This window comes from Lepidochelys kempii, chromosome 1 (genome assembly GCF_965140265.1).
Source record: "Lepidochelys kempii isolate rLepKem1 chromosome 1, rLepKem1.hap2, whole genome shotgun sequence".
NCBI lineage: Eukaryota > Metazoa > Chordata > Testudines > Cheloniidae > Lepidochelys > Lepidochelys kempii.
In genome coordinates this window covers 246,434,627-246,454,640 of record NC_133256.1, presented here as the reverse complement: position 1 = coordinate 246,454,640, position 20,014 = coordinate 246,434,627, and the positions used below count along the sequence as shown (strand labels likewise).

The 20,014-nt window shown below is 42.6% G+C and overlaps 1 protein-coding gene across 6 annotated transcripts in view; it reads left to right on the top strand.

The window, feature by feature from the left end:
- The window catches only part of DGKI (diacylglycerol kinase iota), a 281,008-nt gene that overhangs the window by 147,380 nt on the left and 113,614 nt on the right, over window positions 1–20,014 (top strand). For 4 of the 6 annotated variants that reach the window (XM_073322075.1, XM_073322119.1, XM_073322092.1 and 1 more), the window contains 8 exons: window positions 97–192; window positions 492–566; window positions 959–1,054; window positions 2,477–2,559; window positions 11,099–11,159; window positions 14,724–14,837; window positions 15,762–15,899; window positions 17,117–17,195. In XM_073322075.1, the coding sequence (XP_073178176.1) occupies window positions 97–192; window positions 492–566; window positions 959–1,054; window positions 2,477–2,559; window positions 11,099–11,159; window positions 14,724–14,837; window positions 15,762–15,899; window positions 17,117–17,195 (742 nt within the window). The remainder of the gene's footprint in view (window positions 1–96; window positions 193–491; window positions 567–958; window positions 1,055–2,476; window positions 2,560–11,098; window positions 11,160–14,723; window positions 14,838–15,761; window positions 15,900–17,116; window positions 17,196–20,014) is intronic. The other 2 variants (XM_073322101.1, XM_073322083.1) reach the window with 1 other exon arrangement.

The window sequence follows — 20,014 nt, the reverse complement described above, 5'->3', positions numbered from 1 at the left end:
AACTGGGGTTTTGTTTTGTTTTGCTTTTGTTTTGTTTTGTTTTTTAAACATGAAAAAATAGCTCATTTTATCATGTTTTATTACATTTTTGTGCAGGTGGTCTCCATACCAGGAGACGAGCCTGATTGGGAAGGAGACTGGAGCCCCGGAGGGAAAACGGGCGTCTCCTACCCCTATTGGGAGGGTTGGCAGGTACAACATGTGGTGTTATGTGAGTCTATGGGAGTATCTGAGATTTTTCTCCCCACGGCGTGGGAAAGCTTCCAGTTTCAAAGCACCAGTCTGGTCTCCGTGTGTGGCTTTCTCCATCAACGGTGGTGTGGAAGTGTAAAGCATGAGACGCATGTGATCTAAACTTCAAGCATGTGCCAGACACTGTATCATTCTCCAAGTGGACTATGCATGAAGGAGCTTCTTAAATGAGGCTACTTCTGGGGCTGACTTGATTTTTGTTTTGCTTTCCATGTATCCTTTTTTTTTCTTTTTCATAGAACTCATTAAAAACTTCAACCCGGCGGAAGAAGAGAACGTCCTTTAAAAGAAAAGCCAGCAAAAGAAGCAATGAGGTAAGTCCTAATTAATATTTGAACGGTGGACTGAATGGATATTTTTATCTCTAGCCTGCCAGTTAAAATCCAGCATGTCTATCAATCAGCCAGCCCAGGTTGACCTATCCTCCCATCTTTAGATGGGTTGCATAGATTCATTCTCTAGGTAGAATAGGCTAGGCTGAATAGTTGAGGCGTGATGAGGGGGTGCACAGGGAATCTTGTCGTCTATATGCTATGGCTGTTTTCTGACTAAAGGTCACAGGGATTGTTAATCTAGTGGCTTTCATGACCACAAAAGCATCTAAAAACAAAATTGAGAATGCTTTGTGATTTTTTTTTTACTAGAGATTTTAGCATTAGTTTTGCATAGCTCTAATTAAAGTACTCTACCACTTCTGATTTTGCAGGAAAACAAAGGCCGACCATTTGTGATAAAGCCCATCTCTTCGCTTCTCATGAAACCACTGCTGGTGTTTGTCAATCCAAAAAGTGGAGGGAATCAGGTAAAGGCATCAACTTGATCCGCGTGGGAAAGTTTCTACAAATTCCTTTAAATTATGTGTCATGAAGTGATTTCAGGTGAGGCACAGAAAGGGAGGGTTGCATGTGACCTGGGATGCAGACTCCTAGAATGGAGGACTGGACCCTTCCCAGTAAATCTTCTTCCCACCTGAATTGAGGTTTGGATTGTTCTGTGTGATCTTCCTCCCAGGTTTTGATTCTTTGAGAGGAAACCAGAATAGTGGCTTGGAGTCTTTCAGGAAACCTCAGTCTTTCCACAGAAATGGAGCTCTCCGATTCTCCAGAGTAATTGCCAGTTATCCTCCTGTCCCACCATTGGTTTGGTTTAATCAGAGAAATCTCCCAACATCCCTTGGCCGCGTACTGTATGTTGGAAAGCCACATAGTCCTGAACTGTAAATATGTCGGAAACGGAGCTCTAGAAAACTGAGTTTCAAAGCATGACACAGTTGCTTAGGCATATTGCTCCATTATCAAGCTGTCAGCAGCAGGCTGAACACTTTAGTCATGCAAGTAGAGCTGAAGTAAACAGTGGGTTTACACGTCATTACAAAAATTTCAAAATTCCCTGCAAAGGAAAATTCTGAAATATTTGTTGTTTAGTTTTGATTTTGACCTTTTAAAACATTTATATTCTATTATAATATAAAATAAAATGTTGAAATGAAACATCATTTTTAAATGAAAAATAAAAATGCTTGTTTCAGGAAATGTTGAAATGGGATGTTTCAACACTGCCAGAACTTTTTTTTGTATGCTTTTCTCGAAAACAAAATTTCAGCAAACTGGGAACTATTTCACAAAACATCTTGATTTTGCCATAACTGGGTTTTCTGATGGAAAATGGTTCCATCACAGTTTTTCCAACTAGCTCTACTGTGAATTTGAAGCCACAACACATCTGCATTCTAAATTCAATGGACATATGTCACTGCTAAAAGAAAAGGAGGACTTGTGGCACCTTAGAGACTAATAAATTTATTTGAGCATAAGCTTTCGTGAGCTACAGCTCACTTCATCAGATGCTACTCTGAAATATGTTGTTGTTGTTATTCATATTACCTGAAGACCTAAGAGCTTGAGTCATGGGCCGTGACCCCATTGTGCCAGGCACTGTAAAAACACAGAATAAAAAGAGAGTCCCTGCCCCAAGAGGCTACAAATACAGAAAGAGTGGGATGGTAGGTCACGTGATTGTTCTCTAGGGCAATCATCTGTCACAATGGATGGCTTTTGTTTTGGCTTGCTAGTAAATACTCCTTTTTTTGTTTGCTTTTGTTCTGTAAAGCACAAATGAATGAAAGGTACTACGAAGATTAAGTTAATAATGATAAATATTATTACGTATAAGAGTCATTAGCTCATTCGCTCATTTCTTTTCCTTCCATTTTCTATCCTAACAGGGCACTAAGGTTCTCCAGATGTTCATGTGGTACTTGAATCCACGCCAAGTCTTTGATCTCTCTCAGGAAGGGCCAAGAGATGCGTAAGTACTGAAGTGTTTAACATTGCCAACCTCTTTCTTTGCTTGTTAAGTATGTGGGCAAAGGGTAGGTTGGATGGGGCTTCCTGATAGTAATAGGGAGATTGGCCAGGCTTATCAAAGTGTGACCCGCTGTTTAGAGCCTGATTCAGCAATGCAGTTAAGCACATGCTTGTGTCCATCCTTATTCAGCAAAGGACTTAAGTACTTGCTTAACTGCACATTTCATTTTCCAAAAACTTCTGTGTGGGTTGTTTTTGTGCAGAGAGCTATAGATCAAGCTATTGATGTGATATGGGTCAAAGTGGTCTCAGTCAAGGTCGTGCATGGCACCCACTAAATCTTTGGGAGACCCAAACTGAGAATGGTGTTTAAGAAAATGTACATTTTGTGCAGTTTGCATGCACCACTACAGTAAAACAGCTAGAGGTTTCCCATTCCCACGATTTTACATGCTTTAAAGCTCAATTCTTGTAAGTGCTCTAAAATCTGGACGGTTACTTGGATTGCTTTGAAATTTTGGTGTGCCTCATGGGGGCATGGGGTAGCATTAGTGATCCAAATTTGGGATTATTTGACCAATGGGTTCCCAAGTTACAGGCCCTGCAAAAACAGTTTCCTTCTGCTGCCTTGTTCTGTTAAACTGACAGGTACTAATGACTGGATGCACAGACCTCATTGAAACTGATGGCTGTGACCTGACCCTTTAGTTATCATAAGGAAGGATAAATTAATCACAAGCCCCCACTTAAAACAAAAAGATTTTGAGACTGAGTGGCTGGAAGTTGCTTCAATTTGTGAGTCATGAGTGGCAATTTTATTTTGGAGGGGATGTAATCAAAGTAAAATAATGAGACGTGAATCCTTGGTGGGAGGGGAAAGGTATTAGGGGTCAGTGGGTGGGGTTATGGAAGGGACATAAATAGGGAGGGGTGAGAGAGGAGGGGGCTCAGGTGAGGGAAGAGTTGGGGGTGGAGGGAGTGGAGGAACACTGGGAAGGGAGATGTGGGGGTGAGTGGCAGGAGAACGGGGGGGGGAGAATAGGAGCAGGGGCATCTGTCAACCCCACAATTTCCCCTCCCAGATGTGTGCCCAGATCTAGGGGGCTCTTACACCTCTAGTGAGGGTCTGGGTCCCTTGTTGCCTCCCTCATATGAGCTGAGATATGGGACACCATGCCCCACTGGTGGTGTCTGAGATCCTCTTGCTGCCCCCATGTGTGAGCCAGGATCTGGGGGCCCTGGGCCCATTTACCGTGCACACAGAATTATAGAAATACCGAGCTGGAAGGGACCTTAAGAGGTCATTTAGTCCAGCCCTCTATGCTGTGGCAGGACCAAGTATACCTAGACCATATTTGACAAATATTGTCTAACTTGTTCTTAAAAACCTTCAGTGATGGGTATTGCAGTTCAGGGCAATTACATCTGTATTTGCCATTCATGGTCTAGCAAAAGCACCTATTCTCAAAATCTCGGCTGCCCAGCCATCACCTCTCTTGGGTGGAGACTCGCTTCTCCCTGCCAACTGGGGTTTTTCCAGGCTGGACAGTTCCCTGCTGCACTGTGTTATTACTTAGCAAGGCAGACTGTCTCAGCAGGCCTGCTTTGCCTTCCTTCCTCAGAGACTACAAACAGCATAACTGCCCATAGCTGTTACCACACAGCTCTTTCTAAGCAAGTGCATTTATTCTTAAGGAAAGAGGATTACAGAAAAAACATATTAAAAACAATGAAAGAACCTACATGCATGGTAATAAGCTTACAAGGAATCACCCCAGCTGCAATAAGGGCTCTGGCTGGTGAACAATCCTTCAAACCCCTCTGTGGTCAAAAGTTCATAACAGTTGTGAATCTGGGAGTTACTCCTTTATGCTATTTGGGCCTTTTGATCCTAGGAATAAGTAATTCAAAGGTCCCTTCCTTGGGGGCAAGCTTCAAAAGATTAGGTCTGGAGGTGGCTATTTGTGTTGCTCTTCTCCCAAGTATTTTGTAGAAAACCTCCTCAACTAACAGTTCATTCTTGTCTCAGGATAATTTTAATCCTGTCCCCCAAAGTGTTTCAACTCCTCCCAGCTTGGTGTCATCTGCGAATTTTATAACCATACTCTCCATTCCACTGTCCAAGTAATTAATTAAGATATTTAATAGTACCAAACCCAGGACAGACCCCTGTGGGACCGCAGTTTGACAGCAAACTATTCTTTGAATACGTTTTTTCAGCCAATTGTGCACCCACTTGATAGACCTTACATCTAGATCACAGTTCCCTAATTTGCTTATGAGAATGTCATGTGTGACTGTCAAAAGCCTTACTAAAAGTACGATATATCATGTCTACAGCTTCCCTCCTCCCCGGCCTGGCCTGCCTCACTGACTGACTAGACCAGTAACCCTGTGAGAATTTTGAAACCACTCCAATAAAGTAGAAGATTATGAGAGAGTTTCTATGCAGCCACTTAATGCCTGCCTGGGTAGTCTGAGGGAAAGTGCTGATGCCATTGCCCCTGATGAGCACCTTCCACTGACATTCTTGGTACATCTGTGCAATACAGATTTAATAAGTTGTTTGCTACAAGTTGTCTCTGTTCTAAGACAACATGTTTTTATTTTATGTGGAGGTTTACTATGAACAAAGCAGAATAGTCAGCAGCCAGTCTAACCAATTTTTTTGTTTTATCAGGTGGGGAGGAGCCGGAGACAGGGGACTTTGGGTGTATGTGTGTGTTGAGGGTGAGGAGGGGGAATCAGGGACAGGGTGAGGGGTTGTGGCTGCAGAGAGGTTGGGAAATGAGGACGGGTGGTAGGCAAGCCTTGGATTGGTTATTTCAGAAAATCTATATTTTACTGGCCTCTGGCTGGGGAAGGAAAGCAAGTGGCTACTTCCTGATCTTGGGGCAGATTAATGTAGTGTTTCTAAAGACACACAGGGTGGAGGTTTGGAACTGAACATAAGAACGGCCATACTGGGTCAGACCATTGGTCTATCTAGCCTAGTATCCTGTCTTCTGACAGTGGCTAATGCCAGGTGCTTCAGAGTGAATGAGCAGAACAGGTAATCATCAAGTGATCCTTCCCCTGTCCCCCATTCCCAGCTTCCGGAAAAATGGGGCTAGGGACACCCAGAGCACGGGGTTGCATCCCTGACTACCCTGGCTAATAGCCATTGATGGATCTATCTTCCATTAACTTATCTAGTTCTTTTTAGAAACCTCATATAGTTTTTGTCTTCACAACAACTCCTGGCAATGAGTTCCACAGATTGACTGTGTGTTGTGTGAAGAAATATTTCCTTTTGTTTGTTTTAAACCTGCTGCTTATTAATGTAATTGCGTGATCCCTAGTTCTTGTGTTAAGTGAAGGAGCAAATAACATTTCCTTATTCATTTACTCCACACCAGTCAAGATTTTATAGACCTCTATCGATTTTCATACGCGTGACAATGCAGGTACCTTGAGTGCTGAGGGGAGAGAAAGATGTGCACTGCCAGGGTTGCTAATGTGGATTCTGGGTGATTCTTGGATCATGAGGTTCCCAAAGTTTTCAGGAGAGCAAGGAGTACACCATGAGTGACATGGGGATTGCTAACTACAGGCTAATTTGGGTGGAGAGAGGTAGCCTCCATTGGTGTAGTTTTGGGGGCCTGTATTTTATCCACTCTGCAATGTCTAACTGGTGAGTTTAGAGGTTTGATCAATCATAGAGTACGGTGATTCACTCTGGGCTGAAATGATCTGAGCATTATTCCTGGTGTGCACCACATACAATATATAAGAGCAGATTTGGACTTCATCAGTCCAGGAGCTGTGATAGTTTTCTCTGATTTGGCTCAGTGTCTAATTGCTACAGTGGCAATTCAAAATCTATTAATAAGGTTAGAAGAATATTAATTGGGAAATTGAAGGGTTCATGGCCTACTGCAAAATGTGCATTATATGGCATAGAAACATTACAAGCTCTGGCACTTCATTGTTTCTAGGAGATGGGGTACATCTGTTGGACAGGGTCAGAGGATCTTTCTCTCAAACATAAAACTGTCAGTCATTTGGAACAGAAACCTTGCCTGTGATTTCTATCACTGGCCCTGCCACAAACTTCACCCTCCAACCATTCTGAAACACAGCCAGGAACACCATTCCACTGTAACATAGTTTTCCTTCACTCCAGGCACCTCAGTTGAGTTATGGGGGGGGGGGAGTAATAGAAATTTTGAATAGCAGAGAATGAACACTTCAGGGAGCTGCATTTACTGCTAGTGAAGTGGGAGGGAGAACTACAGTAGTTGGGAGGGGATGAGCTTGTATATTTCATTAACTGTGTGGTGGCAGAGTAAAGGTTTGTGTATTAACAGGGCATCTTGGGGCATGGCTGAAAGAGGGCAGAGTTAAGGTTGCACCTTAATTGTGCATTTCCTGGTTTTCAGAAGTTTAAGTTTTTGCTCAACTCAGTATTCTGAAATGGGACAATATACCACCAAGCGTCCTTAACTTTGTGTTAATTTAGGGTTGGATTTTTTTGCCATTGCCTCTTTTATATAGATGTGTGGAGACTCCAGGGCCCAGCTTGCAATGCTTCATCTTGGTGCTGAGTAACCTCCATGTAGTGGAGTGGAGTTCACTTTAATCAAGAGGGAGCACTGTATGCTGAAACCTGTAACCTCCATGAACTGTACCACCCTAATAAAGGTGGGAGGGTGTAATCTGTTCTATTGCATGCTATTTAGGTGTGAACTTTTGTGTCCTGGCAAGTGGCCACCTCAATTGGGCAAATTGTGGGTGTCCCTGTTGTAAGGTGATTTGTATTTTCTGAAAGAGCCCTGCCAAATAATGAAATAAAACACTAAGTCTGGAAATGATATAGTTAGAGATGGCACTTCCTATGGTAAGGGAGTAGCTGAAGAATGGGGTGACCTGCTATTTTTCAAGGCAATACAGGACAAGTATATATGAAAAATACAGGACAAAAGTTTCCATTAAGGGATATCATATTTTAGTCATGATACAAAATCATACTTCATATCACACTGTTTGATATGTTATATGATTGCTGCTCTAAAACATTTTTTATCTGATCAAAAGGTTTTTATCATTTTCTTATTATATGCATTCAGCACCCAATCAAGGACCTTCCTTAGTACATAGGATGGGTGGTCAGACTCCTGTAGTCATGGGGCAGCCTAATTGAACAAAGCACCATGCCTAAATCTCTGCTGGGTACCCAAGTCATCAGCCACATGCTGGCTGACCTTTTTCTAACAGTTATCCATTACAGGGGACCAGATGTGACTCTCCAGGTGTGGCAACTGTATGTAACCATCTCTGCCCACGTAGTAATTTAGTTCCCTGGGCCACAGGCACAGTGCTGGCAAAGCTTACCTCATAGTGTTCCCCCAGGCAGCTAAGCAGGTCTTCCCTTTTGTAGGGGCTGGCTGACAAGGGATTTCAGTTCTTCCTTTCATTGATGAGGGAGGCTGGAAATGATCGCGTCTCTGTCTGTTACCCAACAAAGAGGCATTTAATTTATTTAATTATTTGTAAATTGTTCCTTTCTGAAGATCATGCAGAACATAAACCAGATACAATTCCCAGTTTTTATTGTCCGTACATCCAAAACTTCAGGGCCTCATTCTCATGTACACCAGGACTCCTTCCTACCACTCTGGCAGTGTAATGAGGCCTTAAAGTGGGTGTAAGTTGAGTTGGTCAGAGCACAGTAAAAGGGCTTGAGTGTAAATGAGAATCAGCTCCTCAATTTATACTCCAGGGTCCCTCGTACCTGGAGCCACATTATTCAGTTGTGTGGTCTTTCATCAGGATTGCATTTCACCATGGTCATCTGCCATCCCCGTATCATTTCATCACAGCTATTCTTTATCACCGTTCCTTTTTGACTAAATTATTGGTATCTCAGATTGAATATCCAGTGGTGAAGAAATACGATGAACTGTTGTTGGCCTTATCCGCACTACAGAAATGAAACACCGGTAACGGAACTAATGGGACTTGTATCACACAGGTTTAAGCACAAATGGCTTAGTGCATCCTCACTAGCCCTGCTAAATTGTGCTTTGAAACCTTGCAGGGTAGCTCCACACCCACACTAGCACTGTCCTAAACCAGTTCAGCTCTCTGATTACCTATCCCAGAGTTGCTGGCACAGCTCCCAACAACACTGCATTCTGGGAGACTTTGAAAGGCCATCAGTGCACTGTGGGATGGTAATGTGAGGACTAGTTTCAGCTTGTCTATATCTACATTGTCCCTAAAACAATTAGTACTAAAATAATTCAGCTCAGTCTTTATTCCCTGATGAAGCATAATCTACATGGTATTTAGCCCCACTAAAAACTCTTTGGAGCTAGGGTTGCCACCTTTCTAATTGCTTGTAACTGAACCCCTGAGGCTCCGCCTCTTGCTCCCAAAGCCCCATCCCCATTGCTAGCTCCTCTCCTCTTTCCCCATCACTCGCTGGATTGTCTCAAGGGGCCTGCCTGCAAGTAGGATATGGCTCTAGATGAGCAGGGGCTGCCATAGGTTAGTGATGTGGCACCTCCCCTAGCCCTGCGGTAACCAGACTTTTGGTGCGGGTGCTACTTTCTGGTTAAAAACCAGGCACATGGCAACCCTAAATGGCAACCAGACACAGAAAACCAAAGACTGGACTCTCCGGATAAAACCCAGGTGGGTGGCAACTCTCTTTGGAGCACTTTTGTGTATGTATGCAAGGTGTGTTACAATTGTTTGAGGAGCAAATACTTATTAAGGTAAATTTCTGTAGTTTAGACAACACCATGGTGATGGCTGAATCCCTGCTAAATTCATAGTTGTCAAGTTTCACTCAGAGGTAGAGGAGGTTGTACAACATTGGGAGGAAATTTGGATTTTGTTTCTCCAGTTTTACGTTTTCCCTCTGTTCTACCTTGTTCCCACCAAACCTGTAACTGTTCTCCATTTCCTCAGCTCCCTCCAGTCCTGCTGGTGATATGAAATTTGCTGCACACCTTCAAACTTCTAGCAGACTGCTCTCCCTGCCAGCTTAATAATTGGACTGGAACCCACCAATATGCTTAGTAGGAAGGCGGTTGTGTATACACAGCAGAAAAACACCCAATTGATCCGTGTGTGCCTCCACAATATAATCATCTGTTTCAGAAGTAAGAGGGAGATTAGCCGTCTAGAGGAAACATAGTGGGAGTTAGGGGAGCTGGCAGGAGAAATGCCCCAAATGCAAGGGCTATATTCCTACTTTAGCCCTACCCCTACTTTCGCCGGGACTCTCAGTAGGCCTGAAAGTGAGTGTTTGCGTTTTCAACCTACAGTCTGATTTTCAATTTCAGGTTTGTTTGCTTTATACAAGGAGAAAATCAGAAGTTTTCCAGCTTCTGAGCTGGAGCGAGAAATTCTCCTTTCAGCTTGACTGCAGATTTAAATAACCAAAATTAATCCAATTGAATAAGGCCTGGTGAGCCATGGAAGAAACAGCCCATGCTTGCTTCCCGATAGGCTTTTCGTTTTTCATAGTCATATCTGCAGCAATTGGATTTAATTTTGTTCCACAAAACCAAGTTCCACGACTCTGTATGGAGAATTACTGCTGAATTGAGTAATTGAGCGATCAGTTGGGAAAGGAGGCCTAATATATCGCTTAACCCTTGGTAGTATACTATTTACTATGGTCATACTAGTCAAAAGACATTACTGCTTTAAGGAAAGTAAGCTGTTTCGTTTCAAAGCACATGGAACAAACATGAAATCTATGAAAAATGAATTATGAAGCATGAAGCTCTTAAGAGGTGAAGTTCTAACTTATGGAAAAGCTTTCATATGAGAACACCTGTGCCCTGTAGCCTTTTTCAGTACCAGTAGAGGGTGCTCCAGGATAACTAACAATCTCCTGCAGTCTCTTTCTACAGTGGACTGAGATCTGCATTACTAGTGTCAGATACTGGAGTGAATTTTTTGGTGAAAGTGAGTTACTATCAGCACTGGTTGAACCAAAACTATTTGAGGCAGACACAGTTCAAGCTTCGGCCACACCACGTTGCTGGGGCACTTCATTCTTAATCTACAGCAGCGGTTTTCAACCCGTGGTCTGCAGAGCCCTTGGAGTCCACAGATTTTGTCTAAGATTTCCAATGGGGTCTGCACCTCCATTAGAAATTTTTTAGGGGTTTGCAAATGAAAAAAGGTTGAAAGCCACAGCCTGATCTACAGCATCCTTGCTGTTCCAGGTGTAAACTTTTCTTGAGCAGTGGCTGGTAGTTGTTCCAAACATGCAGCATTTTTGTTGTAAGGGCAGATTTTCTTTCCATCCCACTGCCTATCTCTGATACTGAACTCTACACCTTGAAGTAACTGTACTTAGTGATAAAATTGGCACTCTGTAATATTTTTTTCATTGGTATGTACAACTGCCTCCATTGTTTTGTTTATTGTCTATGAGTGAAGCATCCCTTATTGCAGTCACTGTATTTCTAATTGCTCACTTCCATCCTATGTTCTTCCTTACGACTCTCCCCTTCCCCCTTCATTTCCCCTGCCAGACTCGAACTGTACAGAAAAGTGCCAAACCTGCGAATCCTGGCCTGCGGTGGGGATGGAACGGTAGGTATTCTGTGCGTTTCATGTCAAACTCGATGATTGTCTCCAGTAACTCAGAAAGGACAGAGTTGGACAAAAAAGCCCCTGCAAGGGAGACCTCAGACCAGTATCTGCTTGAAGGGAACATTAATAATTAAGAGACTTTTCAACATGATAAAATATATTGCAACGTTTCCCTTGCACCCCGATTAAGAATATCTGGTGGTAAGGTGCTATCTGTTATAATATTTGTGGATTACATACTTGTTATGCATAAAATATGCTTGTTAAACTATGCCTAAAAAAGCTTCCTTCACCCTTAAGCAGCTTTTACAACTGAACAATATTCATTTTTGCTGGTCTTTTCTTCTGCTGTATCACCATTCTGACTGTTGCTGATATACAAAAACTGATGATCCACTGGGAAGGGTATGTGACGTAGGCATAGTTTGACTTCTGTATTTAGGGCGGGGGGCAGTTCCAGTCAGACCAGCAGGGCCATATGTGGTGGTGGGGGGCAAACTCCATGCCTGTCCAAGGCTTGCAGTTTGGGCGGGGGCAATGTCCTCTGTCCTGCCCAACTATGCCCACGGTACGTGACTCGGAGTCAGGAGATCCAGTTTCTATTTGATGTCTGCCATTGTCTCCCTTTGTGACTACAGGCAAGTTGTATGTTCCTCTCCCAATTCCTTTGTAAAGTATTTTGATATCTGTGCATGAAAGGAAGGATGGTTCAGTGGTTAGGGTGCTACCCTGGGACTTGGGAGACCTGGGTTCAATTGCCTGCTCTGCCACAGACTTTCTGTGTGACATTGGGCAAGTCATTTAGTCCCTCTGTGCCTCAATTCCCCATCTGTAATATGGGGATAGTACAGGGGTGTGATGAGGATCTCTAAATTCGAGATTGTGGGGTGCTCAGATTCTACACTGACAGGACCATATAAATATCTAAGGTATGTAGGTGCTGAGTATTATATATATGATTGTGATTCTTCTGCTCATACACGCATACTCCTGCTCGCTCTCATTGAGTTTGCATAAGTATGAGTAGGACAGGTAGCTGCAGTGGAGATGTGGCCAAGCCATGCCACGTACAACCCCCCCTGAAATCGGTGGATATGTGTCTGGCACGGCTCAATCATGTCTCTGCTGCTGCTCCCCGGGCTACTGCGGCTACACTGCCAGCTCACTGAGTGCTTGGGGGAGCATATGTATGTGAGGAGGAGAATCACACCCCTACTTCCTAGTGTAGATGTAGCCTATTTGTGAGCCAATATAGAATCTTTCTTCTTCATAATCAGCTTCTCTCAATATTGCCTGTGATTTTGTCATACTCCAATGTGTATGACATCGCACTGTCCCTTCTGAGATAGCATTTCCACAAGGGTGGTATATAAAGTGTAGGGGCTACCCTGATGACAGAACTCTGCCACCCAAGCTGAGAAATTATATCACTGGGGGTCGAATCTGTTGGAACGGTTTATAATGAACATAGGCGGGGATATGAAAGGAGCCTTAAAGAATGAGGCCCCCAACTCCCATTGAGTTTCAGGGGGAACTGGGTGTCTAATCTCCCTAGGCCCATGTAAAAATCCCAGCCTTAGTGCATATTAATATTAATGGAAGGGTGCCTTCACAGTTGGAGAGAAAGTAAGAGCGAACCTGCTAGGGTCCAGCAAAGGGATATCTTTTGTGATTCACTAGGGATTGTTTCCTCCAGAACCTATAGGATACCGTTTTAGCGGGGGACGCAGTGAAAATAGGTACTTTTCCAATTTATTTGTCAAATGTATGCAGTCTGCCATCCAAGGGAGCTGAAACTATAATGTGAGATAATCTAGGCCCACAGAATTTTAATATAAAAATTAGTGCAGCTCGATTGGCTCTTACCAACTCTTGTTTTCACAGTATGAGCAATAGGGGGCAGTACCTTTGCATTACTGTGAACAACTCTAGACTCTTATCTTTGTGGCTGTTAAATTTGAAACAAATTAATATCTCATTGTCCCAAAAGCCAATGAAAAATCTTGCGCAGATGGACTCAGTGAATATTCAGTGAGACCAGATATCACTTTGCCTTGCTGACATGAAACAGAAGGCGGTAGCTTTTCCAGTTTCACTGCTTGCTCTCCCTTTCCTGGGGGATTCAGGAAGGCTGTAGGCTCCAGAGCTGTCAGTCTCTGCTCCTTTCACCATCACACAGTTCACAGAAGATGGTAGGCCTTGCCACGCCTAACCCCAAGATTGCTGTTGGATATTTAGAGACTGGGTCAAACTAAATAATAAGGCTTGCCACTCAAATAGAACCAATTTATGTATCATTTCAAAGCAATTTACAAAGGCGATTTAATAATATCTCCACTCTGCAGACCGGGAGACTGAGGCACAGATGAAGTGACCTGCTCAATTTTAGATAGCAAGTCAATGGCAGAGTGGTGGTCCAACTGGCTTCAATGGGCCCAGGATTTCAGCTTAGGGTTTCCTGACTCCATCTCCTATTCTAAGCACCAGGGGCCAGATTTTTAAAGGTATGGGAGTTAGGCTCCTAGCCCATTTTGAAAATCCCACTAGGTGCCTAAAGACCTTAAAAAATCTGGCCCTCAGTGACTGTGTTTCCCATACCACCATTTTAAAGTGTAAATTCTACATTATTCTAATATGGCCCTTTCCAGCTCAAAGAAATGCAGAAAGTCCTTTAAAAATTCTGTACCTCCAAGCATCACTTCCAGTACCACACACCCCTGATCCACAGCTATTGGTAGAACTTGAAAGCCGTTTAACAGCACAAAGCAACGCTCCTCAGTAGTAAACAAGAATTCTTTAGCTACTGGAGCTCAAGCAGGAATTTGGCCAGGACAGCAAAGCTAACATTTCCACTCTTGCAAAAAGTACCTTGGGATCTTTGGTAACCATAAATGGTCAGGACCTTGGTTTTGTGCCTCACTTAAAGAATGGCATCTCCAGTGGTACAGTGCCCTTTAACCCTTACTTTCAATGCTGTTACTGTGAAAAAATAATTAGGATGAGTTTCAGAGGTTTGCTCTTAGTAATTTTTAACTTATTTTTTTTATTCAGCTTTTTAAAACGCTGTCTAGTTTTGCTTTATGTTTCTTAGTACTCTGCATAAGATAATCCAAGGAGGTCTTTTGTTTTATGACAAGAATTTCAATAAAAAAACCTCAAAGCAATGTTCAGTCAGGTATAAATATAAGTCCATAATTCTAGGTGCTTTGTTTCCTGTCCAGGGAGAGGGTGGAAGTGATTGTTGCTAAATCAATATAACAATAAATATTGCCCATTCATTATTTTTAATAATCAGCATTTATATACAACTTGACATCCAGTTGCTCCTTGTAACACTCCTGTGAGGCAGGCTAATAAATACTGTTATCCCCATTTTGCAGAAGAGGAAGCTGAGGAAGGGTGGCTAAATGGTTGGTTTTCAGCAGTGCTCATTTCTGCATTTCCCACTCATATCACTTGACTGTCTGTGTGATGAGGATAAACTCTATTAGTCTGTTTCTTTCTCTTTCACCATTTAAATCCACCCAATTTGATTCCTTTCCCTTTCCTGTTCTCTATTTGCAGGTGGGCTGGATCCTCTCCATCCTGGATGAGCTACAGCTCAGCCCCCAGCCTCCTGTTGCCGTCCTTCCCCTTGGCACTGGAAATGACCTTGCTCGCACCCTCAACTGGGGAGGGGTAAGCACTGACTCCAGTACCCTCTTATGTGTGACTTACCAGCTATTCATTGGTTTCAGAGTAGCAGCCGTGTTAGTCTGTATCCGCAAAAAGAAAAGGAGGACTTGTGGCACCTTAGAGACTAACAAATTTATTTGAGCATAAGCTTTCGTGAGCTACAGCTCACTTCATCGGATGATGCCCACACAATGAAGTAAAATACAGGGCACCTCAGCTGCTCTGATAACTAGTGCTTGCTTTGGCCCAGATCCTGCAAATGAGCTGTGTGAATTTCAGCAGCTGCATGTGGTTTCTTGAATGCTACTTTTGCTTGTTTTTGGTTCTTATGGATTTGTACCCTCTGAGTTTTGCTTTGGTTTGGGGTTTATGCAAGCCTGAAAAGTGAAAGCTCAATTCATCTGAAACAAACACGTTTTGGCATGGTTTGTGGTTGACATCCCCCTCTGACATCTATGAAAAGGTTTATGTGAAACTCAGGTTGCATCTGCCCAAAGGTTCACAAACCCATACTGCGTTTCAGGTTTGTGATGAAACAAGGCAAGATCTCATGAACAATTTGGGGCAGGGATTTTATTGCATGTGTGTACGGAATCTTGACACCTGTGGTCAGTAGGACCTGTGGACTGCAGAAGAGGGCGTGGCACTGTTAGTAAAGTCTGTTAGGTCACCTCCATATACCATTGGCCTTACTGTGCCAGTCAGAGATTGTAGTTCTCAACAGTTGCTTGCCAAACTTCCTGTTCCTCGTTCATCCACAGTCTACATACATTTATGAACCGGTTAGGTAGACTTAGTGTGGATTTCATGCAAACTTCCTTCATGCAGATCTGGCATGGCACGGTCACTGGTGTCTCAGTCAGGTAATTAACATGTGACGTGATGTGTCCATTAGTGAGCCTTTGGTGGTGCTCATTCTTCTTCCAGGGTTACACCGATGAGCCTGTCTCGAAGATCCTCTGTCATGTAGAAGATGGGACTATTGTCCAGCTGGACCGCTGGAACCTCCAGGTGGAACGAAACCCTGATTTGCCACAGGAAGAAATCGAGGACGGGGCACGTAAGGTTAGAGCTGCCTGTTTTACAGCAGAGAGAGCCTGGAGGATGCAAACTGGGATTTCTAAGACACAGGAAAACATTTTCCACTCTCGTCTCCCCCTACTACAAGTTTATAGATGTCACCACATTCAGAAGTAGGTCACGGTTACAGCATGCTGCCCATTTGTTGTCTCTCATAATGCTCAATATCTGAGCACTTGAACAAACTCCTTGTTCACTGGGTCAAAGGGTGAAAATCTGTGGCATCTCATTTGTTAGATTATTACTTTTTCCCATTGCCTTGTTAGCTGTGGTGCGAAATGATCCAGTCCTCAACTGATTGAAAAACCACAAAGCATATATATATTCTTTGGGCTGCTGCTAGTGGATACCAGTTGTGTATCTGTTCTCTAAGCAAGGTGTTGTGTATGAGTTGTTAGCTTCTGTCTTTTGAAGTTGTCATCCCCTTCCCTCTGTGTGGTCCCGTTACGTCACTGACCTTCTCCTGTTTGGTCTGCGAGTTGGAAGGTGAGACAATATTTGTCATGGGAGGAGCTGTATTTCTGTTCTCTCCTATTTTAATCTGCAATTATTTTAAAGTAAGGCAATAGCCAGAAAAGGGATTCTGTGAAAATGACTCCTCGTTCCTGCACACAGAGCCCCTCTACCTTTTCTGAGTTATAATTTCAAGTTTACTTACTGAACTCTAGCTTTCCTTCCTGTCAGCCTAATAGAGCCAATATAGCAGTGAAAGGGCCAGATGTGCTCTAGTCTGCCTCATGCATCATCAACAGAATTACCAGCCGAATTCTGAATCCAGGATCTTTATTGCTGCTGCTGATGTGTGAAGCAGAAGGAACACAGCTTGATTTTCAGATGCCATGCTAAGCTTGTAGTGCCAGCAGTTAGGAGAATCTTTGTTTTGACATGTTAAGTAGGAGATTGCTGAGAGAGTATAAATAGGGAACCCCATGATGTCATGTTTACAGAGTCACTTATGTGACCATAAAGCACTGCAGATGTGTTTGTGTTCTTTCATTTTTGCATTTGATTATCTTCAGCGAGTTGTTTCCAGCCTTCATAGCAACTCTGCATATAAATTTTCCCACAGCTTTCTCTTCTCTCCTTATTTAGCTTTTCAAGAAGCTGTTAATTTGAGGGATGACATGAAATGTTTGGTCTTCTTTTCTTGCATACTATATCAAAACATTTTCCTATGTTTTCTTTCTGGTCTTTGATTGCAGCTTCCACTCAGTGTCTTCAATAATTACTTCAGCCTTGGATTTGATGCACATGTCACGCTGGAATTCCATGAATCCCGAGGTGAGAGGAACTCTTAATTCCCTTAACAGTGGGAAGCATAGGAATGGACAAATGGCTTCTGAATTTCAGTTAGGGTTGGCTATGACAACTTGTTTCCCAAAATCTAAAGAGAATGCTGAAACATATAAACTTCTGTCCCAGACAAAAACGTGTGAAGAATGATTCTAGCACTAGTTTCTGAAGGACTTATTAGGCCACAGCTGGACAAATGTGTCCAGTTTTGTCCATCACACTGAAGAAAGGATACTGAAGAAATAGAAAAGGTTTTGGTGATAGAACAAGATTGACTAAATTGGTTGGAAAAGCTGAGCTGAGATTCATGGGAGAAAAAGAGGATAAGAGGGGAGATATTTGAAGTTTTGAAGCTTCTAAAGGAGATGTTAAAGGGAGCTGTAGATGCTATAAAAGGCTTGTGTTGATCCAGAATGAGGGCATGTGGACAAAAATAAGGAAACAGCAGAGAGAAAAAGAGAATTTATATTGGGTACAAATTTTTCCCCCAGTGTGTGTGTGTGTGTGGGGGGGGCGTTAGAGAGGGAGTGATAGGGATGTGAACTTGTGGATGGCAACAGTAGTAAAGTCATGTGTACAGAAGAACTAGAGAGAGACTTATTACGAAAGGCTATGGTATAGGATTATTGGGTTGAGTTGGACAATACTGAGCCCTAGATCCACTATTTTCGTAAGGAAATAAACAGGCCTTCATAATAATCCACAAAAATCCCCCAGGAGTTCTAGCTTGGGCTGTTGTATCACTTTATTTCTCTTCATACTGATGAAAATTGTGTCCTGCCGGAAACTCAGAATTCCAAATATGCCTAAACAGCTGAGCTTTGGCTTGACAGGCAGAACATTATGTACATGTGTTGGGTAAGCATATTTATATTACCAGAGCTGCTGTTCAATTTTCCTTGGTCAGCATGTTGTTGATTTAGCTGTGTGGGTTTTGAACGGAAGCCTCACTTGTTCTCATTTTTATACTATAACAATGCCATTAAAAAAGTAAAAAGATAGCACCCTCATGCCATGCTAAATAAAGAGCTGAATGCCTGATGGAATGAGCTAATGCATATTTTATAATGTTTAAGACTGCTGTAAGCTTCAGGAATAATAATGAAGGGCCACAGAAGGGCACAGGAATGAAATGATGACAGCACTATGCATTCCTAATGTGCTTGCAAATATACAGTATAGATGAGTTTCATGGCTACCCTCTTTCTTAGTGGAAGCATTACTTAATTATTAAGTTGTAGAGCTACATAAAGAATGAATGTTATTCCAGACATGCCAGTGTTTTAAAAATTTAGATGAGAGAGAAAATACTCACAGAGCAATCTGTGTGTGGGTATGTGTGGATGGGGAAGCTTGCAAAGCACATGCATCTGCTGTTCCCATTCTAGCTGGCACAGTTATTTTCTCACTTTGTTGAACACAAAAACTTACAAAATGAGTTATGTGTGTTATAGGGGGAGAAAAGCTTAAAGCGTACATTTTGGTGTCATTGTTGTCTTGTGTGTGTTTGGTTTCATTTAATTTCCTCTGTCACGTGTTATTTATGGAAATAATCAGGATGGGTCAGACTCTAATCTCATTTACAATTGGTGTAAATCCAGAGTAACTCCACTGAAATCAGTGGAATTACTCTGGGTTTACATTAGTTTCATTAAAGCAGAATTTGGTCCAATAAATTGAACGTGCATGCACATTCCTGCATTCAGAGCTATTGTTAATGATATAAAATATCATGAAGTAAATAAAATAAATAAAGATACTGACTTGAACTTCCCTAGTCCACTCGGGCATTTCACAGTGTGGAAATGTAACTGCCCTCTAAGGTAGATGAGTATTTCCCTTTGGTAGACTAGGTAGTAAGTGTCTCAAATGTTACTTTTAATGAACGTTGCCTTTTCAGTGGTGACTTCAGTGCTTATGTGACCAGTTACTTGTTTGAGGTGCATGCAAACAGAGATGCGATTTGCAGATGCAACAAAACAAGTGATTTGTGAACATGTGACAAGGAATGTATTGATTTGGTAGAGTCCTGCATTTGACATTTACCCACAACAAAGCAAACAGGATCATTTGGCAGGCTGAGTGCAATCAAACATGTGTTTTTAATACAGGCAAGTGCAGGTCGTATATCTACGGATAGAAAATGTAGGTCACACTACTATATGGAAGTCTGTATTCTGGAAAGCAGTGATTCATAAAAGGACTTAGGGGGTCTTTATAGGCGACCAACTGAATCTGAGGTCCCAGTGTGATGATGTGGTCAAAAGGGCTATCATGATACTTGGATGGATTAACAGGGAATCATCATGCATGAGTAGGGGAGGTGATATTACCTATGTACAGTAACTCCTCGCTTAACGTTGTAGCTGTGTTCCTGAAAAATGCGACTTTAAGTGAAACGATGTTAAGTGAATCCAATTTCCCCATAAGAATTAATGTAAATGGGGGGTTAGGTTCCAGGGAAATTTTTTTCAACAGAGACGAAACTATATATATACATACACTCACACAATATAAGTTTTAAACAAACAATTTAATACTGGTACACAGCGATGATGATTGTGAAGCTTGGTTGAGGTGGTGAAGTCAGAGGGTGGGATATTTCCCAGGGACTGCCTTACTGCTAAATGACGAACTAGCAATCAGCTGAGCCCTCAAGGGTTAATTCATTGTTGTTAATGTAGCCTCCCACTCTACAAGGCAGCACGAATGGAAGGAGGGGAGACAGCACGGCAGACAGAGACAGAGACACACACCGTGTGTGTGAGAGAGAGAGATGCACAAGGCCCCTTTAAGTACTCTGACCC